This window comes from Drosophila pseudoobscura, chromosome X (assembly GCF_009870125.1).
Source record: "Drosophila pseudoobscura strain MV-25-SWS-2005 chromosome X, UCI_Dpse_MV25, whole genome shotgun sequence".
NCBI classification, from domain to species: Eukaryota; Metazoa; Arthropoda; class Insecta; order Diptera; family Drosophilidae; genus Drosophila; species Drosophila pseudoobscura.
In genome coordinates this window covers 57,162,940-57,189,141 of record NC_046683.1, presented here as the reverse complement: position 1 = coordinate 57,189,141, position 26,202 = coordinate 57,162,940, and the positions used below count along the sequence as shown (strand labels likewise).

At 51.5% G+C, this 26,202-nt stretch overlaps 8 protein-coding genes across 16 annotated transcripts in view; 6 read left to right on the top strand and 2 right to left on the bottom strand.

Annotated features, from left to right (window-relative positions):
* mwh (multiple wing hairs) overlaps positions 1-1,966 on the top strand; it is a 34,181-nt gene extending 32,215 nt beyond the window's left edge. For all 5 annotated transcript variants that reach the window (XM_015188098.2, XM_015188097.2, XM_001352430.4 and 2 more), the window contains one exon: positions 28-1,966. In XM_015188098.2, coding sequence (XP_015043584.2) covers positions 28-1,558 — 1,531 coding nt within the window. In that variant the 3' untranslated portion in view covers positions 1,559-1,966. The remainder of the gene's footprint in view (positions 1-27) is intronic.
* Positions 1,967-2,547: 581 nt separating this feature from the next.
* On the top strand, positions 2,548-5,313 carry LOC6899944 (uncharacterized). The gene is made up of 6 exons (XM_002135276.3): positions 2,548-2,988; positions 3,053-3,425; positions 3,483-3,743; positions 3,836-4,269; positions 4,343-4,715; positions 4,780-5,313. The coding sequence occupies exons 1-6, from the start codon at positions 2,684-2,686 to the stop codon at positions 5,035-5,037; spliced, it is 2,004 nt and encodes a 667-aa protein (XP_002135312.2). The 5' UTR covers positions 2,548-2,683; the 3' UTR covers positions 5,038-5,313.
* A 1,043-nt stretch (positions 5,314-6,356) lies between these two features.
* On the top strand, positions 6,357-13,135 carry galene (potassium two pore domain channel subfamily K member galene). 2 transcript variants are annotated; one of them, XM_015188095.2, is made up of 6 exons: positions 6,357-6,614; positions 7,100-7,359; positions 7,419-7,665; positions 10,888-11,014; positions 11,099-12,519; positions 12,584-13,135. In XM_015188095.2, the coding sequence occupies exons 2-6, from the start codon at positions 7,153-7,155 to the stop codon at positions 12,790-12,792; spliced, it is 2,211 nt and encodes a 736-aa protein (XP_015043581.1). In that variant the 5' UTR covers positions 6,357-6,614; positions 7,100-7,152; the 3' UTR covers positions 12,793-13,135. The 2 variants fall into 2 exon arrangements, with proteins under 2 accessions (XP_015043581.1, XP_001352464.1); XM_001352428.4 differs by having other exon boundaries at positions 6,357-6,626.
* LOC4812201 (glycine-rich cell wall structural protein 1.0) lies at positions 7,671-9,028 on the bottom strand. The gene has a single exon (XM_001352429.4). It carries the CDS (start codon positions 8,929-8,931, stop codon positions 7,840-7,842), a length of 1,092 nt encoding a protein of 363 aa, XP_001352465.3. The 5' UTR covers positions 8,932-9,028; the 3' UTR covers positions 7,671-7,839.
* A 148-nt stretch (positions 13,136-13,283) lies between the features above and the next one.
* Klp61F (Kinesin-like protein at 61F) lies at positions 13,284-17,330 on the bottom strand. The gene is made up of 6 exons (XM_001352427.3): positions 16,975-17,330; positions 16,615-16,915; positions 15,170-16,502; positions 13,877-15,087; positions 13,581-13,817; positions 13,284-13,517 (listed from the first exon to the last, which is right to left on the bottom strand). Exons 1-6 carry the CDS (start codon positions 17,058-17,060, stop codon positions 13,494-13,496), a joined length of 3,192 nt encoding a protein of 1,063 aa, XP_001352463.2. The 5' UTR covers positions 17,061-17,330; the 3' UTR covers positions 13,284-13,493.
* A 493-nt stretch (positions 17,331-17,823) lies between these two features.
* Positions 17,824-20,504, top strand: Sac1 (Sac1 phosphatase). 4 transcript variants are annotated; one of them, XM_015188094.2, is made up of 3 exons: positions 17,824-17,978; positions 18,249-18,383; positions 18,512-20,504. In XM_015188094.2, the coding sequence occupies exons 1-3, from the start codon at positions 17,930-17,932 to the stop codon at positions 20,326-20,328; spliced, it is 2,001 nt and encodes a 666-aa protein (XP_015043580.2). In that variant the 5' UTR covers positions 17,824-17,929; the 3' UTR covers positions 20,329-20,504. The 4 variants fall into 4 exon arrangements, with proteins under 4 accessions (XP_015043580.2, XP_015043579.2, XP_033240740.1 ...); XM_033384849.1 differs by lacking the exon at positions 17,824-17,978 and adding an exon at positions 18,026-18,117; XM_015188093.2 differs by lacking the exon at positions 18,249-18,383 and having other exon boundaries at positions 17,833-17,978.
* A 1,210-nt stretch (positions 20,505-21,714) lies between these two features.
* LOC4812272 (uncharacterized) lies at positions 21,715-24,462 on the top strand. Its single transcript, XM_001352425.4, has 3 exons — positions 21,715-22,772; positions 22,843-23,214; positions 24,357-24,462. Exons 1-3 carry the CDS (start codon positions 21,839-21,841, stop codon positions 24,419-24,421), a joined length of 1,371 nt encoding a protein of 456 aa, XP_001352461.2. The 5' UTR covers positions 21,715-21,838; the 3' UTR covers positions 24,422-24,462.
* A 4-nt stretch (positions 24,463-24,466) lies between these two features.
* Positions 24,467-26,092, top strand: LOC6899943 (uncharacterized). Its single transcript, XM_002135275.3, has 3 exons — positions 24,467-24,604; positions 24,664-25,316; positions 25,599-26,092. The coding sequence occupies exons 1-3, from the start codon at positions 24,499-24,501 to the stop codon at positions 25,836-25,838; spliced, it is 999 nt and encodes a 332-aa protein (XP_002135311.2). The 5' UTR covers positions 24,467-24,498; the 3' UTR covers positions 25,839-26,092.
* The last annotated feature ends 110 nt before the right edge of the window (positions 26,093-26,202 follow it).

Genomic DNA, 26,202 nt, shown 5'->3' with positions numbered 1-26,202 from the left:
AGTGTCCCTAATCCCCCCTCTCGGCAGATTCCTCAACACATTCATCGAGAGTGCGGTGAGCATTCAGCAGCGTCTCTACATCCAGGCGGAGCTCTTCCAAGCGGGTCTCGATCCCAGCACTCTGGCGCGGACCATCTCCTCCTCCTCGCCCTGGCTGGACAGCCTGCGGGCGGAGGTGAAGCGCTTCAACGAGCTCCACATCGACGTCGACAAGATGATGGCCCAGGCCCGCGATGCGGATCGCACCCGCAGCCAAATGGTGATCCTCGAGCGTCGCGTGCAGATCCTACACGAGGAGAAGGCCGTTCTTACGTCCATGGAGCGGCGTCTGCAGGAGCGATGCGCAGAGCTCCAGAGGGAGATCTTCCGCCTGCAAGGGGCGCAGCAGGAGTCCAACTTCAAGCCGGTGGAGTCGCACCAGCCGGTGGCACTGCCACGACAGGTGCCGCCCCCGGGAAAGACCACGAAGCAGAGCTGTTCGGAGCACGAGGACGAGGGCATCAGTAGCTCCGAGACGGGGGCATCTCTCAGTCCAGTGCCCATCATGGTGCTGCCCTCGAAGGCAGCGAAGAATCAGCATCACAAGTCGCTGAAGATCCCCGTGGACGAGGACGAGGACGATGCGGCCACCATTGAGGACGTCATCGAGGAGCTGGACAACATCGTCAGCGAGGCGGAGAAGCAGATCGGCAGCAGCCAGCAAAAGTCACGGCATCGTCCTCCCGTGGAACAGGACATTGTCCCGGTGAACATTGTGCCGCAGCCTCCGAGGAAATCCCGCTCCCTGGCGCATCTCGTGCCCCGCACCGATTGCTCCGAGCAGGAGGGTGGCTCCGACTACGGGATGCTGTTGCATCATCCGGGGGATCCAGCGGCTGCCGAACGACTGGCCGCCATGCAGACCTTCTTCGATGAGGCCGACTACGATGCCCCCGAGACGGATCATCCGTCGAGCTACGCCATGGACTCCCCATCCCCCGATATGCCGGAGGCCAATGCCGCCGCCACGGCCTACAATGCCAGCACCAATCGGGAGCTCCTCGACGTCATTATGAATGCACGGCACGACGAGCACGACCCCACGATGCAGGCCCTGCGAAAGAGCGCCCAGGATGGACCCCAGCTGCAGGTACAGGTCCAGGTAGTGCCCCACAAGATGAAGCCACCAGCACCGGCCCCGCCTGCCCCACCGGCCCAGCAGTTCAACGGCGTCTTCTTCATGACGGGAATGAACACGCCGCAGCGGTACCCGAAGCCCGACATCACGGCCGCCCTGCAGGCCCGTCGCGTCACCAAGAATGTGGAGCGCCTGGAGGCGGCCTTTGCCTCCTCCTCCAGCGGCGGCGCCCACGAGGCTCTCAACGAGGCGGCCATCATCGGCAGGGAGAAGTCGCGCAGCAACCAGCAGATCTACTTCAGCAGCAATCCGGCCATGAGGATGCACCAGGAGCCACCGGTGGGAGTGACGATGCCCGGACAGAGTCCCGCGTCGCGCACGCGCTCCTACACCCAGGGATCGATGTCCAAGGTGACGGATCTTCCATGTGGCCTCTACTGATTCTCCCTAAAATCCCCTCTCGAATGAATCTCGATCCTATTTTCTCCATGATTCCTGCTCCTGTGCAATAGCAAGCCACACTCTTAGGTTACGACAGAAACACCCATCAGATCGGATCAGAACAGAACAGAACGGATCGTATTTATAGAACTATTCATACAAACGTATATCTATCGTACACATACACATATATTTAACTATATATACATATATATATATTTTTTTTTTATCGCATACATACATATCTCATGATCAATTGTAGTTACGGTGGCAGCTTCAACCGCGGGTTCATAGCCAATAAGTAGCGTAGGTATTTTTTTTTTCTGTTGTGAAACGCAGCGTACTTTTACTTCTTTTATGTTTCTTTTGCTACAAATAAAATATATATATATATACATACATACATACTCGTACTCGTCGTCGTACTCGTACCGATATCGATACGTTATCTTTGGAAGGAAGCACTGTCTCTGGGGTTATCTTTCAGATGCAGATAGTATTTTATGAAGGGTTTATGGTGATAAGAAATTAAAGAGCCTAAAAAACTTCGGGTACGTCTGGAAATATGGATTAATTGGAACTTTTCAGTTCTCCTTTTCTGGATTGAAATGCTGCTGCAGAATATTGAATTTTTTCCCATTTCAGGGACGCAAAGTTGCGGAAAACTCAAGATGTATACCTGTAAAATGGTATATATTCAGGGAAGAGTAATGTGCATGCAAAAAAAAACTTGTTCCTCATCTGAGGACAGGCTAAAGCTGAAGCTATATGAAATTCTATCAAGTGCCATTCGTTTATGGGAACACAGTAGCCTCCTCATGTTGTGTGATGGGCCAGAGCTTTGCCTCTAAGCTCTCATGAAGTGCCATTCGTTTATGGGAACCGCCGTGCTCTCCAGAGGTCCATATTCAATGGACCTTCCTTTCAGGCCTTAGAAGTCAGAGCAAAAAACTTAGCCAGACCGCTGCTAATCGCTAGATTAGTCCGATCTTATCGGCCTTAGCTTTGAATAAACATATATTTCGAGTGTATTCGTGGAGCTCTTGCAAGTGCATTACCGAAATCAGTCATTTTTGTTTTGGCACAGTTTTTGGGCAGTCTGCAATCGATAGCGCGATAGTCAGCATGACATTCCTTCGACCCTTGCCGGCGGGCCTGCAAAAGATTGCCATCGAGGAGCTCAATGAGGTCCCCGATCGCGTGGAGTCGGACATATCCTCATTGAGGATCTGGTTGCAGAAGCAGCCGCATCTCTCTGCCTGCATGGAGGATCAGTTCCTGCTGAGTTTTCTGCGAGGATCAAAGTTCAGTTTGGAGAAGGCCAAGCAAAAGATCGATCGGTTCTACACTTTGCAGGCGGTGATACCGGAGGTCTTCAATGAACATCGACTGGTGGATGATCCTCAGGTGCTGGAGATCATTCGAATGGGGTAAACCGCTCTAAAGAAACCTCTTCAAGACAAGGTTCTCCTACAGATCTCCTTCTCCTTGCAGTGTGATCTTGCGCATTCCCCTGGACAAAGGGGACACTGGTCCTGCCGTCACAATCATTCGAGTGGGTTCCTACGACACCCAGAAATTCAAGTTCCAGGACATCATTCGCGTGGGCTCAATGTTCGGGGAGATCATGATGCTCGAGGACGATAATGCCACTGTCAGTGGCTATATGGAGATCATGGACATGACGGGAGTCACGGCTGCAAATCTGTTTGCCCTCCAGCCGCAGCTCCTTAGCAAATTCTCAGCCTACGCCGACGAGGCGATGCCCACGCGGCAGAAGGGCATTCACTTCATCAATGTCCCGAGGGCCTTCGAAACGGGCTTCAAATCACTGCTCTCCTGGTTTCCCGGAAAGATCAGAGAGAGGGTAAGTCCCAGACTTTAATTGCGGATTCTTTTTCCTCTTATTTGTTGTATTTTCAAGGTATCTGTTAGCGCTGATCCAGAGGCGATCTTTGAGCGCGTCTCTCGGGAGTATTTACCAGTCGAATATGGCGGAACCAAGGGCTCTATTCAGGACTTGACAGAGGAAATGGAATCCAAGCTGGGAAGCTATCGTAGCTACTTCGAGGGCACGCAGATCTTTGGCATCAACGAGCAGCTGAGGGAGGAGCAACGGCTACCCGGCAACAGCCACGAGAGTCACTTCGGTGTGGATGGCTCCTTCCGCCTGCTGGCCATCGACTGAGGCCAACCCTTCGCCGTAGGAGTAGTACTATCTGCCCCATAAACCAATAATAAATGCTTTCTGATAAGCGCTGCTACACTCTTTCTTAGCGACTCGACTCGAATCGACTCTTTCAATCCATCCACGATAGCTTATCGATTACCATTTTGAGGCACACAAAGGCCGGGGTCGCCACTCGACGTTCGTTCGCCGATCAATCGAACCGTGCGCTCCCCAAGATGCCGCCTGCCATCCGTCCGCTGAGCCCCGAGCTGCAGAAGAATGCCGTGGAGAAGCTGAACGAGATTCCCGAGAAGATTGAGGATGACATTGCCGCCCTGAGGGAGTGGATCCGCCAGCAGCCCCACCTTAAGGCCCGCACGGACGATCAGACGCTGGTGAACTTCCTCCGCGGCTGCAAGTACAGCCTGGAGCGAACCAAGTCCAAGATCGATCGGTTCTATACGCTGCGCACCAAATACCCGGATTTCTATGCGGCCCACAATGTGGATGTGGACAAGATGTTGGAGATCTTTCGATTGGGGTGAGTTCCGGGAGGGAGGCCGAAGCCCCTGCCAGTCCCAAAGTACTCATCGATCTCGGATCTCCCTCTAAAGAGCCATTATTCTGTTGCCGCGTCCCCTGAACGACAATGGTCCGCGCATAGCACTCCTGCGACAGGCCGTGTACGATCCGAGCAAGTACACTTTTCAGGAGGTGAATCACGCGGCGGGACTCATGCAACAGATCATGCTGAACGAGGACGATGTGGCCATTGTCAACGGCATGGTCTCCATACTGGATCTGGCCAATGTCACCACAGCACACTTCCTGCACATGACACCGGCATTTGCCAAGAAGATGACCGTCTTCCAGGAGGAGGCACTGCCCCTGCGACCCCAAGGCGTGCACTTCATCAACACTCCCGGGGGCTTTGAGACCATCTTCAATATGGTCAAGCCCATGCTGTCCAAGAAGCAGCAGGGACGCGTAAGTCTCTGATCTACAATCGAAGCCCAATCGATATTTAATCGATATCAACCTCTTTCTTTAGCTCTATGTCCACGGAAGCAAGTGGGAGGCCCTCTACGAGCAAGTGCCCAAGAAGTATCTACCCGTCGAGTACGGAGGGGAGAACGGTTCCATTCCGGAGATCATCGCCGAGTGGGAGCAGCGCATTCTCGCGTACAGAGGCTTCTGGGAGGAGGAGAACAACTACGGCACCGACGAGAGCCTGCGGCTGGGCAAAGCCGTCGATTTCGAGAGCCTCTTCGGGCTGCAGGGCTCGTTCAGGCAACTGAATGTTGACTGAGGCCCATACACCCCCTCCGACTGGGCGCCTAAATATAGCCACACAAACTGCAGTCCACTCTTATCATAAGTAACGATGATGTAGCACGAACTGAAGCAGTCGATTGGCCATAAACGGTTTTAGTAGATAAGCAATATACGATATGAAACAAAGTACTCACCAATGTTCAACAAAGCACAAAGCCCAGGAACAGGTGTGGCAATCTGCAAGGAAAAAGATGGCTAAGTCCCTGATTTAAATGCAGAAATTATAATGATTAAATTAAAGTATATTTTACTTTATTCGTGTGGGAATTTATTTACAAAAAAGTTTTAAAATTAAGTACAGAATATGCGTTTATAGAGTTTCACGATTCAGGATTTTCTTATTATTTCTCTGGTGGGGAATCAACGACCAGTTATCACACAGACCCGCGTAGTTCGCATTGCAGATATTTTTGGGCATTAATGGGCATTAACCGACACATCAGTGCCTTTTCCTTGAAGCCCAAAGTCAAGGAAGGCCACCAGAGAGGAGTTTCCTTGTAGGTGGATGTTACAACATGTCTCATACTTTTCCATCAGAGATACTCGAGGAGTATTTGAGGCGGCTGTGGATTCTATCAGACTGGAAACTGGATATAGAACGGATCATTATTATGGCCAGAATGAAGGAAATCCATTTAGAGTGGCTAGACTACCCCTTCCACGCGCCTAGGCAGTCTCGTTCTCTCTCTCTCTTTCTTTCTCTCCCTCTCTCCCACTCTTAATCGTGAAGTGTGCCCGCTCTAAAGGCGGGGTTCACGATAGATTGGCTGGTGTTGGTGTGAAGAGTGAAAGAGCGAGAGCGAGACAGATGGGGGACATGTAAAATATTCTAAAATTCGAATAAAATAGAGCACCCAATGGTCTAGTCAGTCTAGACAGTCGATAAACGATTAACATTAGAATATAAATATCTCTAGGTTTTACCATCTTTCATGACAAGTGCTAGAAAAATTGAGAGAAATCGCGGAAAGATATCCCTTAGTCCCTTTTCCGTATGCTGACTGAGTACCGGGTACTCCCGCGAAATTCAGCGAAATTGAACACGCCCGATCGTCTGCCCTTTGAAAAGTGATTTCGGAAGACCCCGCCAAAAAAAGCCCGCCCGAATTCCACCTGATCCAACGGTCCACCTGATGCGCCGATCCACCCATCAGTCGGTGGATCCACATGAGTAAACCAAACAAAACAGAACAAGATTTTCCAAAAAAAGAAAAACAAAACAAAAGAGAGCTTCGAGTAAGACCAAAAATAAAACCGTATATCGAGAGATCAAGATCTGAGATCCATCCGCCAGCCAGTGGGCTCCTCAGTAAACGTTGGAGAGTCGTACGGATCGGTTCACGGATCACCGGGTCGGTTCTTTGCGCGCGGATTCGTCGTCAGGCAGTGTTTTGTTTTTGTTTTTTTGGTTTTGATTTTGATTTTCTGTTGTTGTTGGAAGTAGAGAGTGGTGGAAACACAGCATGGAAAGGAAAATTGAAAAACTAAACAGATTTTCCCATTGCGATTGAGATTGCACATACTCATACTCGGGTTACCCCGTGCGTACGTGTACGTGTTTTGGTAATCATCATTAGGGCAGCACTTATATCCATATCCACACCCATTCTCCATTCAATCGAACTTCATAATTGCACGGAAATGTTATGTAGTCTCCCCGTTGTACGAGTGTAGGCAGCGAGAAAGAACCACTCGAAAGAGTAGTTCTCTTGAGGCGTGTGTCCGCGTTATTTGGATGCCCCCTCCCGGCGTACGAAAATAGTTTTCCATGGAGTCGCCTCTCCGCTCCATGCCTCTGCCTCAGCCTCAGCCTCTCTCGATATATCTCTCTCTGTCTCTCTCTTTCCGCTCATCTTCGGCCTTGCCCCCCAACAGAGCCAACAGACCCAACAACCCACATAAATAAATATTTATTTAGACAAATAATCGAGCGTCTCCGTCTCCGTCTACGTCTGCTTCTGCGGTTTCTTGTCCTTAATTTGGTTTTCTTTCTCGATTTCGTTTTCGTTTCTTTTCCACGCATAATTTATGATCAGCCAAGCGATAAATTAGGCCAAGAGGAGGGTCCAAGCGGTCCAATCGCGTAGCCATGTCGGGTAGACGGGCCCAATCTCTGCCGGCGCACATGGTGGAACCGGCAAAACCCGAACGCGGACGCTGTGTGGCGGCCATCTGTTTCTCATGGAAGATCATCACCTGCATTGTGTCGCATGTCCTGCTCGTCCTCCTGGTGGTCTCCTACTGCGTCGGAGGCGCGTATCTCTTCCAGCACTTGGAGCGACCACATGAACTGGAGGTACAGCCATTCTATACAACATCTTGGTTCCCCTGATATCTAATCCCTCCTTCCTTCAGGTCAAGCGCGACATTCAGAACCTTCGCTTCAATCTCACGGAGAACATTTGGCTCTTGTCGGACGATGCCCTGGTCTTGAGGGAAAGCGACTGGATGGCGAATGTGAGCAAACATCTGGCCAATTTCGAGAAGCAGATCCTCACGGCCATCAAGGCGGATGGCTGGGACGGGGACGAGGATCTGCGCAAGTCGCAATGGACCTTTGCCGGCTCCCTCTTCTACTCGATCATTGTGATCACAACGATAGGTGGGTCTCGGGCTCTTCGCTCTAATGATTTATTCGATTCGATTCGTTTCTAGGTCTAGGAACTATAACTAAGCAAAAAAAATAGTAGGGACAGTGGGGTTCTATTTACAACTGACGGGCGGGGTGGGAGTACGTCTAAGGGATCTCCTGATCCTGGATCGTGGGTCCTGGATCCTAGATCTTCTTGCTTAGCTTATCGTTCACGTTCCTGGGCGCCGCATCCACACTCTTGGCGCTCTTGCCTTCGGCCACCACCGGTGGGGAGGACTTTTCATCAAAGCCAAAGTTTCCGCCTCCATAGGGACCTCCTCCTGCCCCTCCGATGCCCAGCTGTCCGAGACCCAGTCCTCCGGCCAGACCATAGCCCTCGGTGTACTGCGGTCCGCCGCCGCCAAACTGATTCGAGGGATACTGCTGTCCCCCGTTGCCCGGGAACTGACCTGCAAACTGATTGCCGTTGAAATCTCCTCCTGGGTAGGATCCCCCGAAGGGATATTGTCCGCCCGAGCCAGGGAATTGGCTAGCGCCAGGGAACTGCTGTGCAACGCCAGAGAACTGTCCGCCGCTTGGGAATTGCTGTCCCACGCCAGAGAACTGCCCGACGCCCAGGCCGTTGCTGGGGTAGCCGCCAAAGGCTCCTCCTAGACTGCCACCTGGATAGCCCGCTCCAGAGGCTCCTGGATAGCCCTGGAGTCCTGCACCTGATGCTCCGCCATAGATTCCGCCCGGATATCCTCCAATGCCGTTCTGGGCTCCGTTGAATCCCCCATAGCCCGGCTGGTAGGGAGACGGATACAAGGGCTGCCGTCCAATGATTCCAGTGGGTCCTCCCGGTCCAACAAGAACTCCCGGACTGCCGCCATATCCTCCAGAGAGTCCCGATCCGCCAAATTGGCCCGCATTCGGCTGTCCCCCGTACGGATTGTACTGCCGCGTGCCCACATTGGGAGTAGTGGTGTCCTGGGATGCCCGGTTGGGATCCACCGCATCCGCATAGTCCTCGATCTCATCGTTCTCGGGCTCTCCAGGCAACGGTCTGCGCGTGGTGGGCTCTCGTCTCAGCTTGTTGTCGTACGAATTCCTTATGGCGGCGCTTCTACTCCTGCCGATGTCGCCTCCTCCGTCGCGAAAGGATCGCTGCTGTCGGTTGTAGGAGCGCCACACCCACTGGTCCCGGTCTCCATCGGACAGCGATGAGGATTTTCCGGCCACAGATCCCACCAGCAGCACCAGGCCCAGAGCCAAAATTAAGCAATCACTTCGCATGGTTTTCGATTTGTTCTCTCTATTGTTTTTCTGAACCGTATTTTGCGTCTTGTTCGCCACGAGATGCCCCAACAGAATGATTCGGTTATGCCACCGACGCATGCTACTTATATAACAAACAGCCAGAGAACGAGCCACAACACCAGCACAACCAGCGGTGATGGGAACATGGAACGATGGCTCGCCCGATGGTGACGACGCACAAAAACCCAGTCAACCGGCGAGGGCACCGCCATCCGACAGGCAGCAGGTGGGTACGAAGCCAATGAATCAACGCAAACATTGGAGCAGCAGCAGACACAGACGTTCGTCGTGCCAGACACTGCCGCCGCACAGATCTTTTTGGTATCGTCTCGTATTTGTATCGCTTCGTATCGTTATGGTATGGTATGGTATGGTATGGATCGTTGATTCACCTGAAGCGAAACCGCAAAGAAGCGTGGCACGATCGACGGCCTGGCCGGAGGAACGCCCAGGAACTGCTGCAATCGGACAACCGATTATGTCCATTCATTGATCACGTTGAAATCACATCAATCGCAACCGAACGATCGTCAATCATTTGGCAATTGCTCACATTAATTGATGTCACGGCATCAATTGGCTTTTCATCCAAAAAACAAAGTTTTCCTGGAAACCACAATGACTCGGCATGCTCCCAAAAGAGCCTCCCAAGGCTCCTCTCCTCTCATTATAGTGGAGCAGAGCAGAGCAGAGCAACCCCCGCCCCCTGCTGCCTTGATCACAGATAGCAGAGATGGCACCCCCGCTAGTCCCATGATCACAAAAGTCATAGGTCAAAAAATCATCTCTGACTGTGTAGCCGCCACAGTTTGTTGCACACGTGAATGACCTCTAAAAACGGGGTTCCATTCCCCATTCCATTGGGGCAGGTGCACAGGGCGCAGGGTGGAGTGTGGAGCGTGTCAAATGAAATCAAAAGTGGAATTACGACTGTAGTCAAAACAACGGCAAGGTCAAACGCGACTGACCGACCAAACGACCGATCGTGATGAGAGTTTACACTGGCGAAAAAAACCTCTTTCTATAGAAGCTCTCTAGAAGTTATAGTGGTACCATCGGACAAGGTTTCTGCAAGAATGGTAGGAGATCTGGAAATTATGAATTGAGCTTAAGCTTTTAGCTGCTATAATATGATATATGATTAGTAAATAGAGATTAGATAGATATATAGATACGAGTAGAAAGATAGATCCTTAACAGGAAGTCTTTACAGTACAACCTATTAAGTCTTTTTATGCGATTTGTACACAAATCATCTCTCCAGAAATAGTTTATCAATAGTTTTCCAATTACATCTATAAGATCTTAGTAGAAGAATCCTTAGATATACAAGATAATATTAAAAAAAGAAAGAAAGTTTAGTTGGAGTATCTTTTATTTAAAAACTTAAAAGCTGCTGCACGCATATTTTTCTTCGAGTGTAGCTCGTTGTTTAGAATTTAATGATGGGAATTTTTGGGTTTTATTTGCTTTTTATTTGGTTTTTTTTGTATTTGTGCTTTTTGCACAATTTCCCGATATGGATTTATGCTCTTTCGGCTTTCTGGCCAGATTTAAACTCTGGGTTTACTGACCCACACGCCCATTCCCATTCCCATTCCTATTAAGCATACCAGATAGTCGCAGTGGCAGTCGTAGCCGTAGAATTCTATAGAGATAATCGCATTTCCGTAAATGCCAAAAGCGGCGGCAGACTTGAAATGCCATTTGCGGTAATGGTGTTGGTGCTTTTTTGGGGAGCGACAAGTACACCCTGAGATTAGACCCGAGAGACCTCATTAGCATTTCAAGAACTTTTGGTGTTCGAAAGAGTTGAAGGTAAGACACGGGCAAGACGCACAAACAAAAGACACTCCCCGTTCGGAATCGGTTTCCATGTTTAAGTACGAGTATCTTCTAATACATGCTTTTTACTGTACTCTTTTTTCACAGGCTATGGCCACATATCACCGCGCACCGACTGGGGCAAGGTGACAACGATTTTCTATGCCATCGTCGGCATCCCGCTGATGCTCATCTGCCTGTCCAACATTGGGGATGTGATGGCCACGTCATTCCGGTGAGCCACTGCGCGCTGACATCTCCACAGTTGCGTGACTCCGCCGCTAATGACTCCACTCCACACCACTTCTCTCTTTCATAGTTTTCTCTACTGGCGCATCTGCTGCTATGTGTGCACGCGGACGGCCAAGCGGCCGAGGAATGCCCGCTCCAGGCAGCGGTCGGTGAGGGGACAGCGGTATGCCCGCTCCCAGCCGCCACCCTCGTTCCGGCGATCCATGAAGATGACACAGCGATCGGGCAATGACTCCGGGTTCGGTCCCTCCATGGGGCATGCCCATTCCGATCCGGAACTGCGCACCATGGGGCGGGGCGTCGGCGGCGGCTACGATGATAGGGAGTTTGGCCACCGCAGCAGTGGAGGACGCAATCGCCGCCAGCAGCAGATTGCGGCACAGCCTCGCCAGCAGCGGCACAACATCTACGGGGATGAGTACGAGATGCAGACGCAGACTCTGAATCGCGGCAATCGCTACAGCAGCCGCCAGAGGCAGAGAGATCGCATGCGGGATCGGCATACGGTGGAGCGGGAGCGCTATCGGCACGATTTTGATGCAGGATCCATGGAGGATTTCAGTGACCTACAGCCGCCGGCAAAGAGGGCCGCCAGTGTCCGTTCTGTCCGCTCGCCCCAGCATCAGGAGTCCAAGGCCTCGCGGGAGCTGCACCGCCTGCATTCTGCCCCAGGTCGCGGGGCCCGAGCCAAGTCCGTGGACCCGCGGCACGTCTCCTCGCAGCACTACGAAGATGTGGACGAGGATGTGGTGCGCAAGACTCCGATTATACCCAACCGATACGCCCTGGATGACTTCGGAGGAGGATCTGGCCACCAGCGGACCACCAGGAATGCAGCGCCACGGAGTCAATCAATGCCCCGATCCGCACACCAGCGACAACGACAGAGGGATCGCGAGAGGGAGCGTTCTCCGCAGCCTCCTCGGAACGCAGGTCGTCGCGCTGGCAGCCTGGGACGTCAATCCACACGCTATGGCAACCACTTGGAGCTCCCCGACTACGATGCTCCGCCACAGGGGTCCTCCAGGGATCATCGCAGGGACCGACGAGGACGCTCTCCGCGCAGCTACGAGGATTATGTGGAGGAGAGCTTCGATGAGGTGTCCCTGTGCGACGGCGGCCACTACGAGGACTATCCCCCCGTCCATAGCAAGTCCAGGAGTCGCGAGCCGCGCCGCAATCATCGTCGGAGGGAGCGGGCCGAGCGTCTGCCTCCCTCGCCACGTATCATGTCGCCCATGGGTTTCCCTGTGCAGCGGCAGATCCGACGTCGTCCCAGCTACGAATACGACGAGGACGACTCCATGTATGGGGAGGACTATGGGGACTATGGCGATCTCCTGCCCAAGGACCGTCCTGTGCCCATCTGGCTGTGCGTCTTCCTGGTCGTCAGCTACATCCTGGGAGGCGCCGCCCTGTTTGCCTACTGGGAGAACTGGTCCTTTCTGGACTCGGCCTACTTCTGCTTCATCACGCTGACGACAATCGGTAGGATATTCCAGAGGTACTTTCAGAGATCTTTTGTGCTGATTCTGTTCATGTTTCTCTCTAGGATTTGGCGACTTTGTACCTGCCAAGGGCGTCAAGGATGAGTCGGAGCAGTCCATTGCCTATTGCTCGTTGTATCTGCTCTTTGGCATTGCTCTCCTGGCCATGAGCTTCAATTTGGTCCAGGAGGAGTTCATAGCGAATGTTAAGGAGGTGGCACGTCGTCTGGGGATCCTCAAAGATGACGATGAGGACGACCGCGATGAGGATTAGGGGGGTTTACTCTTAAAACTATAGTATTGAACACTAGAGAGCTGCATGCAAACGAAGGCGTTTCATTCGAAACATCTACTGTGTATTCATGCAGATCTCTTAACTTAAACACCTTTCATAGGATTTTGTACACTCTTCATAGGATATACCTCTTGCATCTTCGAGTAGAGCTTAAATTATAAAGTAAATGAAGTTTCCTTAAGATTACAGTTTACACTCAACGGAAAAGTCAACTCAAAGGGAACCCTAAAGATCGTCAACAAGTAGATTCTCTTAGTTTACATAAGTTTTCAGACGAATATTCAGATTAAAGTGCGTCCCCGAACGGGTTTTCCCGATTATACACATCACTACGCTTAAACTGTCCGGCCAAACCCTTCTTTCTTGAAACTCGCATTGAAGTCTCAAGAAATTAACTCAAAGTTGAACTCTCAAGGTCGCAGTCAAGACGTTTCCTTAAATATACACAACTTATTAAGCGAATATTCGAGTTTAAAGTGGTCTGCCCAAGGTCCAAGGCAAGGGGTTTGCTTAGCATTAAGTTTATTTAATTATTAAATTGTGCAGCATACAGAAGAAGAAAAAAAACAAAAGAATCTCCAGGGAATTGCCGGCGAATGAAAGGTGAGTGGAGTACTGGGGCAAGTAGCAGATGTAGATATAGATAGAGATATATGTGCGCCATCGATCCCCCGATCGATTCAGGACACGTTCTCTTTGTTGTGCTGAAAAAAGTGAGAGTATTCGGATTATTTATATTTATTCAATCATTAGCAATGACTGCTTACTCTCTTAAAGGCTGGAGATCCACGCGGCGATGATTTTCTGGGAGTCAGGGAGCGGGACAGTGAGCTAGACACTGGCGGCTTCAAAGCATTCGAGTTCATGCTGCGTGTGGTGCCGCAGCCGCGTTTCATGTTGATGCCAGTCACAGTGCCCTCGATGGGAGTTGAATTCATGAGGGTCTCCGTTTCGGAGAGCTCCTGAACGGAGTGCAGAGAGTCCTCCTGCTCACCCTCGCTGCACTAAAAGGATACAAGATTAAGGAAACTAGCTTAGGCGAGGGGTTTCATTAGCTTTCTACCTCATCTATGGTGGCTGTGGTATCCAAATCCGACCAATCCTGCTCTTGACGGTAACGCCTCACTATGTCCTGATGGGGGGACGTGGCCACCAGCGAACGTGGATACACGAAATCTCGCTTCGAGGGGGTTGTTCCCGTAGGGGCATAGGTCTTCAGTTCGTTCTGCTGGAAGCGGATGACGTCCTGATCGCAAATTTGCAGCTGTTGGCGCTGCAAGGTCTCATGTTCTGTCGTTTGTTGCTGTAGCTGTTCCACAAGGTCGACGGCAACAGTAGAGTGTCCAATGAACCGCTGGCGTTCCTCTCTCTCTAGCTGCAGCCTCTCCTCGCATACGTTCTCCAGTTCCTTTAGCTGTTTCTCTTTGAGAGTATCCCGCTCCTTGCCATTGTCTAGGCACATGGCCTTCACGTTCTGAAGGTTATTGCGACACGCCACGACATTCAAATCCGTGTTTTTGACGAACTCCTGGCAGAGATTCGTCATGTGGGCCTGCAGCATCGAGCACTTGGCCACGCCCAAGTCCACGCACCGCATGCCGCTTGCCATTTGGGCGGAGAGTTCTGCTTGGGCCGCCTGCGAGGCGGCGGATCCTTCTATCTGGTAGGCCTGCACACTGGCCTTCGTCTTTTCCACTTTTTTGCTCTTTTGCAGGCGATTCTCCTCCATTTGCAAGAGGCGTTGGGACATGCTGTGGCTGTTCTTGGCCCTCAGTTCCTTGAACTGCTCCAATTGCATCATCAGCGACTCGATCAGAGCCTCCTCCTGGTGGGCCAGTGCCCGCTCGTTGGCCACCTCCGCTTGCAGCTGCTGCAGATTCTCCGCATCGGGCAGAGAAAGTTCGCTGAGGAGCTCCAGCTGCCGCTGCACCTCCGTCACATGTTTCTCCAACGACTCTGCACTGTTTGCAATGATGCTGGAGAGCCGCTGCTGCATGGACTCCAGCATGGCCTTGTGGCTGTGGTTGTTCTCCTCCAGCTCCAGCACCTGCAGATGGATATCCTCCCGCAACTGCCTCTCCCGCTGCTGCAGTTGATCCAGCAACGCCTCGACCAACATTGTCGTATGCCCATCGCAGTGCTCCGATATATCCGCCACTAGCTTCGCCTGCAGCTGCTCCTGATCCTTCAGCGATTGGCTGCAGATCACCTTGAGCATTTCGATGCTTTTGCTGGCATTCACAGTCAAGCGTTGCACCACGCTATTGGAGTTTTCTAGGCAATGCAAAAACAGAAACAGAACAGAACAGAAATAAGGTGAAAACTGGCACAGGGAGAGCTTTTGGTCGTGGCTCACCCAATTCCTGGCTCAGATGCTGCTTGGAGGCCGCCTGCTGCTCCAAATAGAGACTTAGGCTGCCGCCAATCACCTCCAGATTGTCCTGCATGCGATCCTTGAACTGATCGCAGGCACTGCGTATCTTTTCATCGGTGTCCCTTCGCCGTTCGATGGTGCCATGAAGCTGCTCCGTTTCATTGGTGGCCAGATCTGCCACGGCCAGGATTTTATGCGCCTGCGTCGTGAGCGTCTCCTCCGTTTTCATGTGCGAGACCACCAGCTGTTTCTTCTCCTTGTAGCGGCGCTTGGTCTTCGTGAGGACCTTCTTTGTCAGCAGCAGACTCCCCTTGGTGTCGGTTAGGTGCTGCTCTGTTTTCTTCAGCTCCTGGGTCTTCGCCATGAGAATCACGCTAATATCGTGGAAGGACTTCTCCTTCGACTGCAGCTCATCTTTGAGGGCCTTCAGCAGCAACATCTTCTCGTTGAGCTCTCGATTCTGCGAGTCCATTTTCATGGTCATCTCCCCGTAGGTCTCCTCCGCCAGATAGATGCCATTCTTGTCTCGCGCTGCGAGGAGATCTCGCTTCAGTTTGTCAATCTCCTCGGTGTACTCCTTGAGGACCGTCTTCTTGGTTAGCTTCTGATTGACTTCTGGCTTATTCTGGATATTCTTCGCCCGATGCGCGTACTCCAGCGTGCTGAGTGTCTCGTCAATGTCCTTGTGCCCTGGCGAGATGGTGGCAATGATCGAGGTCTTTGTCCGGCCGCCCAGCGACTCCTGCAGCAGGCGCGTCAGCTTCGATTCGCGGTACGGGACATGGGGGGCCCGATCCACCAGAGCGGTGATCACACGGCCCAGCGTCAGGAGGCTCTGGTTAATGTTGACCGTCTCGCGCACGCGTATCCCCTTCTCGTTGCCCGCCTTGGAGACGTTCTCGCTGCCCGCCAGATCCACCAGATTGAGTTTTCCGATCTTCAGCATATCCTCGCCATCGATGCCGTTCTCACGAATGTGCACCACTATGGAGAAGACGGTGTGGCTGCGCGAGGACTGCGCGTTCATCAGGGTGGTCGCGGTCTTGCGTCGCTCCTTGCCCTTCTCCAGGAGCTTGTAGACATCGTCCTTGCTCTGGACAGTGATCTCCTCGAGGCCCTGGATGATCACCGAACCCTTCTTTGTGCTGTCGTCGAAGATGCGTATCTTTGTGGAGTCATCGGTGGAGAGGAGGTCGCACAGCTCCTCGTTGTACAGCTCCAGGTAGGAGATGCGCATCGTAAACTCAACTTCCATCATGCGGAGTTCGTCGAAAAGGTGACTCAAGGCACGCGGTATGATGCCCACATCAGAGTCCTACAAAAGGGCAAAAAGGCAAAGACAAAAGGCAGGTAGAGCAGCAATTAATGTTTGAACCGCCTCCCTCGCCCAATTCTAGGAATTAGAAAACTGGTTCCTCTCTACTCACATCTTCCCAAGAGGACTTCAACTCTGCGGTCTCATTCCCCACCATCGTGTGCGTCTTGCCAGTGCCCGTCTGTCCGTACGCGAACACCGTGCAATTGTAGCCGCTTAGCACCTCTTCGATCAGGGGCGACACCACCACCGCATAGACATCGCATTGCTTGGAATCGGGGCCGAAGCTCCGATCAAACGTGAACTTCTTCGTCAACTTCGAGTCGAGGGTGTGGCGTGTGAGGATCTCGCGTGGATTGAGCACATCAACAACCTCTGCGGAGCGTATGCATCGCTCGCGTGCATTCAGCGGCCTGCAGGGATGGAAATCGTACTTATTGGGCGATCTACTACCCGTAGATGGGGCACTCACCTAACGCGCACATAGACCTGAATGTTTTGATTCGATTTGCGTGCCTGCTGCTGAAGTTGCAGGCGTATGTTGTTCGATGTGTCCATTTTACAGCACAAAACTCAAAATTCACTTTTTAGCGCGTAAAAATGATGCCACAATGATGATATGGTGTGCGTGTGTGTGCTTTTGTGAAACTTTTGTTTCCAGCACTTGGAAATGTACACGTTTACTCTGGTCAACTTTTTAACAGCTAAATAAAGCCTTGAAAGACCTTAAAATCCAATGAAATTCCTCAGCAAGATGTAGCACCGACGCGGCGTCGTCCGTTCAATTCAAAATGATGCGCATAACAGTGTGACCCGTTATCGTAAAAATATATCGTCCGACCCTCAGAAATATACTAAAATATTCCGTAAATATACTGACGAACTCAAGTTCTGTCTGATTGATATATATATATATTTTCTACAAGATATTATAATTTTAGAGCCTCTCTTGTATTGGATCCTTTATAAAATAGGGTACAAAACAAACGGTCAAAGTGTAAAACGTAAGTGTGAACGCAGAGAGCAAATCCCCAGACACGTCGTTTGATACCATCGACTGGATACGATTGGTGCGCGCCAACGATAAATTGTTTGAAAGTGATTGAGTGATAAATTAATAAAACACCGAAATATACTTAAGAGTATATAAAATACTTATAACACAAAATGACAGACGTATTTTTATAATTTGTTACATTTTTTGGACAAAATATAGTCGATATATCGATGGTTTCAACAATCGAATGGTTTGCAGCCCTAGAGCGATGCCAACTCGCTTAGAACTCTTCTGCACTGCCGAGCAGCCACTCTTTGACAGCCACTGCAATGACATTATTCTTTTTTAAACACTTGTCACAATTTTATTCCACAACACAACAAAAAGTGTAAATTTCAAATTAATTAGTATGTAAATTAACAGCAATAACATGTCTTCCTGGAGTTCTCGGATCTTTCGCCGAAACAAGCGAAGACCGAGTGAGTTGGCAGCGTCGCAAGCACACACCAAATATACCGCGACAACAGTCACACCAATAATACCACAATAGGAATAATACCGTGTAGCGGGTCCTCTGCAGAAAAACGCGACGGCCACACAACACCACACCATACACACGTATTGGCAAAAAAAGAGATAAAAACAAAAAATTAGCATAAGATTATCCCACAGAATACGAACACGTAGATTAAGTATATAATTTGTGTTGTGTGTGTTGTGTTTAACTGTAAACTCTACTGACATTGTAGGCGGCCTGTCGGGGGGTGGTAGCAGGTGCAACAGGAAGAAGATAATAATAAAAGTTCTGCTGCTGCTGCATGTGTGTGCGTGTGCCTCTGCCTGCAGTCGCGAGATAAATAGGAATTTCTTGGCCATACAAAACAGTAAGACACCAAAAACAGTAAGACAAAAACATTCCATAACAGCCGTAAAATGAAATAACAATTTACTGATAAAAAATGTCTGCCCCACCCCACTCCACCCCACTCTCTCTCTCTCTCACTCTCTGTAGATCCCGAAAATCGGAATAAACCCCCTCTAATAACCGGAAGGGGAAACGAAATGGAGGACGACAATGAGGTCTACGATGACATGAACCTCTACATCACCCCCGAGAGCTTCATTGTGGAGCCGAATGGCACCGGGGAGGTATTGATTATCGGCCGCCACGACAAGGTTACGCGAGTGCAGCCAACGGGCGGACAGCTGGCGAACTTGCGGCCCACCCGCCGCATCTGTGGTGTCCTCGGCACGATTCACTTGCTCAGCTGCGACTATCTGCTGGTGGCCACCCACCGCCTGTTCGTGGGCGTGCTGAACGGTGCGATTGTGTGGCGGCTGGCCGGATACGACATTATTCCGTACATTCCGAATGCCATTCAGCGGAAGGAGAACGAGACGTATCTTCAGATGCTGCGCAAGACGCTGGACACCAAGTACTTCTACTTCTCGTACCGCTACGACCTCACCCACACGATGCAGCGGCGGCGGGAGCTGCTCGGCCAGCCCCAGCGGCTGGGCCTGCTGCAGCGTGCCGACCCGCGGTTCGTGTGGAACGGCCATGTGCTGCAGCAGTTCCACTGCGACAAGATGGAGAAGTTCCAGCTGCCACTGATCCACGGCTTCGTTTCCGTCAACCAGGTGCAGATCAACGGCCAGACCTTCTTCTGGAGTATCGTCACGCGCCGGTCCGTCCAGCGAGCGGGCACGCGCCTCTTCTGCCGCGGCATCGACGACGAGGGGCATGTGGCGAACTTTGTGGAAACGGAGCAGATCGTCGAGTTCAACGGACAACACACGAGCTTCGTCCAGACGCGCGGCAGTATGCCCTTCCACTGGCACCAGCTGCCAAATCTGCGGTACAAGCCCCGCCCAAGGTTGATCCCCGGCAAGGATCACCTGGCCGCCTGTGCCACCCACTTTCGGGATCAGGTGCAGCTCTACGGCGCCCAGGTGGCCGTCAATTTAGTGGATCAAAAGGGCGCCGAGGGCGAGCTGGAGGCAACGTTTCAGCGGCTCGTCAGGGAGTTGGCCAATCCGAATGTCAAGTACGAGGCCTTCGATTTCCATCACGAGTGCCGGAAGATGCGCTGGGATCGGCTGAACATCCTCATCGATCGGCTGGCCCACGACACGGAGAGGTTTGCCTTCTATCACAGCTTCGACGACGGCCGGCTGGTGTCTACGCAGACAGGGGTGTTCCGCACCAACTGTATCGATTGCTTGGATCGCACGAATGTCGTCCAGAGCATGCTCGCGCGACGCTCCCTCACGTCCGTCCTTCAGAAGCTGGGCGTTCTGCATGTAGGCCAGCCCGTAGAGCAGGCATCGCGTAGCTTCGAGGATCTCTTTAAGGGCGTCTGGGCGGACAATGCCGACCTCATCTCGCTGCAGTACTCCGGCACGGGTGCGCTCAAGACGGACTTTACGCGCACCGGGAAGCGGACCAAAGCGGGAGCTCTGCAGGACGGCAAGAACTCGATGATTCGGTACTACCTGAATAACTTTGCGGATGGGCAGCGGCAGGACGGGATCGATCTGTTCCTTGGCCATTATTTGATCAACGACAACGAGGGCGGGGCCCTGCCCTCGCCGCTGGAGTGGCGTCGGGGATGGCGGTTCTTTGCCTTCCCATCGGTCCTGCTGATGGCCGTGGCCATGTTCATGATCACCCTCACATATCCCGCAGAGTTCAACACGGAGAACCTCCTCTTCATGCTCTTCTGGGGCGCCATGGTCGCTGTGAGTGCCACGGGGATCCTCCACTACGGCGTGGAGTTTGTGCAATGGCCCCGGCTCCTTCCGCCGGTGGCCTTTCGCGGCGCCTGACGTTAGTGTCGTCTAGGAAGGATCTAGGCTCTAGGATCTACCTCTGCAGCAGCACACAAGACGCTTCCACGATATGGAATCCAAACACACACACACACAAACCTCCTCCTTTTCTTCCTCCAAATCCTGTAAACACTCGTGTAAATTCCTGAAAAACGATGATTCTATCGATTCCACGCTCTGTGTTTGGTTTTCTGTTTTCTGTTGGGCTTTCCTCCTCACTTTTTCACTTTTCCACTGGCATTTAGCAATCGACTCGACTTTATGGTAGATCTTAAGGCAAGACTTTTTCTCCTCCTACTCCTCCTCCTCCTCCTGTAGGAATTCTGTAGATACATTTTCGGATGGGGGATCCGATCCGTAACGGGGTGGGGTGCCGGTGCCTCCCGCTTTTTAGCTATTGTATGTTTTTTTTTTTTTAAGTGCAAAGTAGTTCAATCAATCAATCGATCAAGCAATCTTTTGTAGAACCATTTAACGTGACGTTGAATAAAGTATTTTACGCATTGCTAGAAAACACCTCAAGCTCAAAGTGGAGTTTGTTCTTTAAAGATGTACATGTACATATGTATATATTTGGTAGATCTTTAAGGATTCTCTGATACGTGTCACGTTTCTCCGTGGGTTCCTTTAGAGTCAGTCTAGAGTCATGGAATGTAATGTGAAGCCTGTGATATACGCGCATCATCGCTGGTCCTAATATGTGCATCATGAGAAATGAATGAGAACACCAATCTTTAAGGATTGCATATCCCAGCATATCAGGCGTAAATCTATCCATATATACATACTCGTATGTATTATGAGAAATGAGGGACTACCGCTATGGGATACCTCATGAAACTCGGGAATTCCTTGGGACTATAAATATTCTCCAAGTACAAATCATCTTTAGAGCTTGTCATAATAGGGTTAATGGGTTAAAGGTCACTTCAATGTCAAAGGCAAGAGCTAATAGACAGAGCGAGAGGGAGAGGTAATGAGACCTGGAATGGAGAGGATCGGTTCCGGTTAGAGAGAAAATCGGTAGCAGTATGTATGGCTGTTCCGTTCTAACAAAGGAAAGAACACGTGATGCGTGACACGTGGCTACAAAAAACGGTGCTTTCCTACGAGTCTTTAAAGTGAATCCTCAAGGCGGAGGGAGACCGAAAGAAAGGCCCTTCTGGGGCCTTTGAATCTTGAACCCTGAAGAAGGATTGCCTTTTGTAAATCTGTCGACTTGACATACGATTCGAGCACACGAATGAGCTGCTGGGATTCCTGGCATACGAGTATATCACATATGTATGTACATATATGTTATTACTCAGTATATTTGCCCTGTTCGATAACCCTCAGATGAGTATGCCTTGAGAATTGCATCCAACTTGTAATGCCAATAGTCCCCCCCTTTCCATTCATTTATTTTTATATACTGTTCGGCCTGCCATCAAAATTGTAGCAAAGATTCTCAAAATTTAGTTGAAAATTCGATTGGGAAAATTTTATAGAAAATTCTTTTGGAAAAATGCCCGGAAAAAATTCATTCCTTTACATGTTCGAGTTCGTGGTCGACGATCTGCTGATCACGCGGCAGAATCTGTGCGCCCCCGAGGAGTACCCCACCTGCACGGAGATCTCGTTCCGGTCGTCGGTGTTCCTCTCCGTCTGCGACCGCGAGTACGGGGCGTGCGTGAATCCGTGTGGCCCGAAGTGCGGCAAGTGCTGCCTCTTCACGCTGGAGTCGCCGGTGACCGATAAGGATCGCATCCAGGTGCATGTCTACAAGAAGCGGACGGAGAGCTGTAAGTTCCTGATTGGTCTGTCCGATCTGGCGGCCAAGCCGATCTTCGAGCGCGTGAACGAGTCCTTCGACGCGGAGAATCCCAACTGGAGCAAGGCCCTGCAGCTGCATCTGCAGAAGATGCCCAAGCTGCGCTCCCCCAACAAGGAGATGCCGCAGGACGACTGCTACTGCTACGAGCCGCACTCCGGGCGCAGGGAGCAGTGGTGCCCCACCTCGGAGCTGTCGAAGCGCCTGCTGCCGCTCTTCAACCTCTGCAACATGCAGACGGGCAACATTGTCCTGATCATGCGGCTCGTGTGCAACGGCCCGGCGATTGTCTCCTCCTTCCCGTTCTCCAGGGTCTGCTCGCGGAACCCCAAGTGTCCGCCCTGTCCCCCCTGTGGGCCGCCGTGTCCGCCGCCACCTCCCTGTGGCAGTGAACCCGATCCCTGCGCCAGCTGCGGCCCCTGTCCGCCGAGCAGCGCCACCGGAGGGCCCATGGACAAGAAGGGCGGCCGGTGCCGCGGCTCTGGGTGTCCGCCGGGTCCCAGGCCCTGCCAGATGCCCGATCCGTGCGCGCGGTCCGACTTGGATCGTCCCAAGTGTCTGCGGTACTTCGCCTGCAACTTGGACAAGCAGTGCCCCTGCGATTACTGCGAGGATGAGTTCGACAGACGTAAGACCTTCATCATCCTCCTCCTCCCGCTGTGAATCCTCCTTCATTCTGCCTCCTTTCCTCCCCATAGAATGTCCCACTGTCACCTGCAAGGGTCGCCCCCTCTCCGTCATTGAGCAGCGCCTGCAGCCCTGCGCTCCTTGCGGAGGCATTCCCGCGTGGCCACGCTACGTCCAGGACCAGAAGAAGGCCGAGGCCGAGGCTGTGGCCAAGGGCAAGGACCTGCAGGCCGAAAAGGACAAAAAGGAGGCGAAGGAAGCCAAGGGCAAGGGCAAGGACAAGAAGAGGCAATCGGGCGGCGGCTTTTACTGCGAGAATGATAGTCCCGGACCCTCCAGTGCCTACGATTCATGGGCCACTGGCGGCCAATCCTGTTATAAGCCGCAAAATTCCAGTCCCTGTGATGCTTGCTGTCCACAGTACGAGTCCTGTTGCGATGCAGGTGAGTGCAGAGGACTGCAGGGCTGACTTCCAGATTATAAATTACAGACGATTGGGGGGTCCTGGGTATTGATCTTTCATCGATATTTCGATTGATTCTATATATGTATGAGTGGAAACCCATTCAACTGGCTCACGCACATGCTCTCATTCTCTTCGTTACGCTTTGTTGTCTTTTGTGCTCCTCCTTCCGTGCCATCACACATCAAAATAGGTCTCTGTTCGATTCAAATGCGAAGTCATCGAAATATTCGATTGAAGATCAAAGGGATGGAGTATTTCTATACCCGGTACTCCATATACCCATAGTCCTCAGAGACTATAGGAGCTAGAGCAACCACATTTTGTTTACAGACTCCTGTGGTATCGCCCTTAATCGAGATTGTTTCCAAATTTCGCCACACCCACTACCGCTCCCACAAAAGCGAACATCTGTGGCATCCAGATTGCCGAATCTGAATCAGATCGTCTCATTATTAAAGACAGAAGGAGGCCATGCTCTTACTTATTCTCTCTCTCTCTCTCACCCTTCCTGAACCTTCTGTCGCGTATAAAAGTCGAGTCGCGGCCTTTGCCGCTGCCCAAAACGTTCCCGCTACCGTTCGATATTAATCGACAACGATTCTTGCAATTAGAAGCGATCCTAGTCCTCCAAAAAACCATCAGTTTTTTCCTCATTCGTCCCATAATCGACTGCTGCTCAAACTTCAAACTATAATCTTCGAAAAATCTCCATTTCGAAAGGGAGAACGTATCCGTTTCCGTTTGAATGTATCATAGTCCCCTCCGCAAAGTTCCCCCCAAAAGTACATACAATCTTGCGCCAATCGACAGTGTAGTAGGCCCTGAAGTACAATTCACGAGAAAACTATAGCCAAAATTTCAGTCGAAACGGAAAATTAAACCGGAAAAAGTTGGCATCGGGTAAAGCATCAATCGTTCATTATATTACAATCATTCTAGTGTTCAGTTTCGTTTCCACAAATGGGGAAATTTTCCTTGCCGTAAAAATACAAAATTCAATTCGTTCGTAAGGCTTCAAATTTCGAATTTGATTTAATTCAAACAAAATTGAATTCAAATTCAAATTGTGAAACAAAACTAAACGTCTGTTACCGTTCACACTTTGTATTTCTTTGGTAGCGCGGAAACGAGCCCTAAGGAAATTGCGCCATTTGCTGGTTAAGTACAATATCCAAATTGAGTGAATCTTCCGGGATCGATCTCCCGTATCCAAATTGAAATTCGAGACACATCCGACACAGCCCAAACTACAGACTGAGCGATGGCCAAGAAGAAGGGGAAGAAGGGCAAGAAGGGCAAGGCGAAGGTCAGTTGCAAGCTGCCCATCACCGATGCCATGCTGCAGGCGCCCCCGACGCCTCCGCCAGGTGAGTGCCCCCACTCGCTTGCACTCCTCCAGGGAAGACTGATCCTCCTGCTCCTTCAGCGATGGATGACTGCGATGACTGCTGTCAGTGCGAGTGCGTGTGCGATTGTGACTGCAGTCCGGAGATTGCCCCGTGCTTCCTGCAACCGCGTCGCCCCGATCCGGGACCCGAGGCCTACGACGAGTTCGAGGCCTGCCTCAACGGCAGCGGCCTGACCATCCGCGTCCTCAAGGACACCCACAAGGTGGAGGCCGTCGACGATGGCAGCAACTTCAATCCCGATCTGGGGGCCGACGATGATCCCTGCTACCGCAACAGCCTCGACGACTGCGAGCCGACGAAAGATCCCTGTCTGCACGATCTCCTGCAGCGCAGCCCCTTTGCCCGGAACCACATCAAGCGCCGCGTCGGCGGAAAGATCATCAATCATCCCAAGATCCCGAAGGTGCGCGCGAACATCAAGTATGCGGGGAACGAGGCCTGCGAGACGGAGAACTACTATGTGCCGTTCTCGAAGATCAAGGAGGCCTGCGACTTCCAGGAGGGTCGCAAGGAGTGCTATCGCCAGCGCCTCTGCGGCGGAGGGCCGCCCGTGGTGCCCGCCTGTCCGCCCGTACAGAACCAGCGGAGCTGCTGCATGCAGGTGGACCACAAGGACATTCAGCAGACAATGAAGGGTGTGAATATGGACACCAAGAAGAAGGGCATCGAGGTGAGTGACAAAACCATCGCTGTATTCCGCATTCCTCCACTCCACTCAGCTTCACTCCGCTCCGCTCCACTCCACTCCGCTCCATCGATGGTTATTATGCGGAGGAATGTGTGCTCGTTTTTTTTTTTTTTTTATGGCGTCGTGACTTGCCTCCGCAACTGTTGCAACTGCTGCAACTGCAGCCACTGTTGCACAACATGCAACAGCTCCAATTGTGACACACTCTCAAAAGCCTTTCCTTTTTCATTTTTCATTTCCATTTCCATCTCCATCTCCATTCAGGTGTGCTACAAGACCTGCGACGAGACCGACAGCGATGTGTTCCTCGTGAAGCTCGGCAGCAAAGGCAAGTCGCGCCACAAGAAGAACGTCATCGAGATTGAGCTGCGCACACCGAAGCAGCCAGTGATCCTGCCCAGCAGCAAGGTCACCGCCGAGACCTATGTCACCGAGGACCTCCTGAATGCTGGCGGCAAGAAGGGGAAGAAGGGCAAAAAGGGCAAGGGGAAAAAGAAGAAGTAATCCTCCTTCTCCTCCGCCTCCTCCTCCGCCCTCCACGCGACGCAACCCAACCACCGGACATGACTAAAGAACTTGAAGGATTGAGAGCCTTTTTGAAGGATCATCCCACACACAGACACACCCAAACATTCCCATCAAAATTCGAGCAGTTGATTTCCAATTTCAATTTTCAATTTGGCATCCCACTGACATCTTTTTGGAAACGAATATTTATATTCATATTTCGGGGAATATTTAAGCAATAAATGTGAAATTTAGAATTTGAAAATTTTAATGAATTTTAACGTGGGGGCAATGGGACACATACTGCATCTCGAAACACAGCTTGAGCTCTCCGTTACGAATCCTTCATGAGAAACCCCAC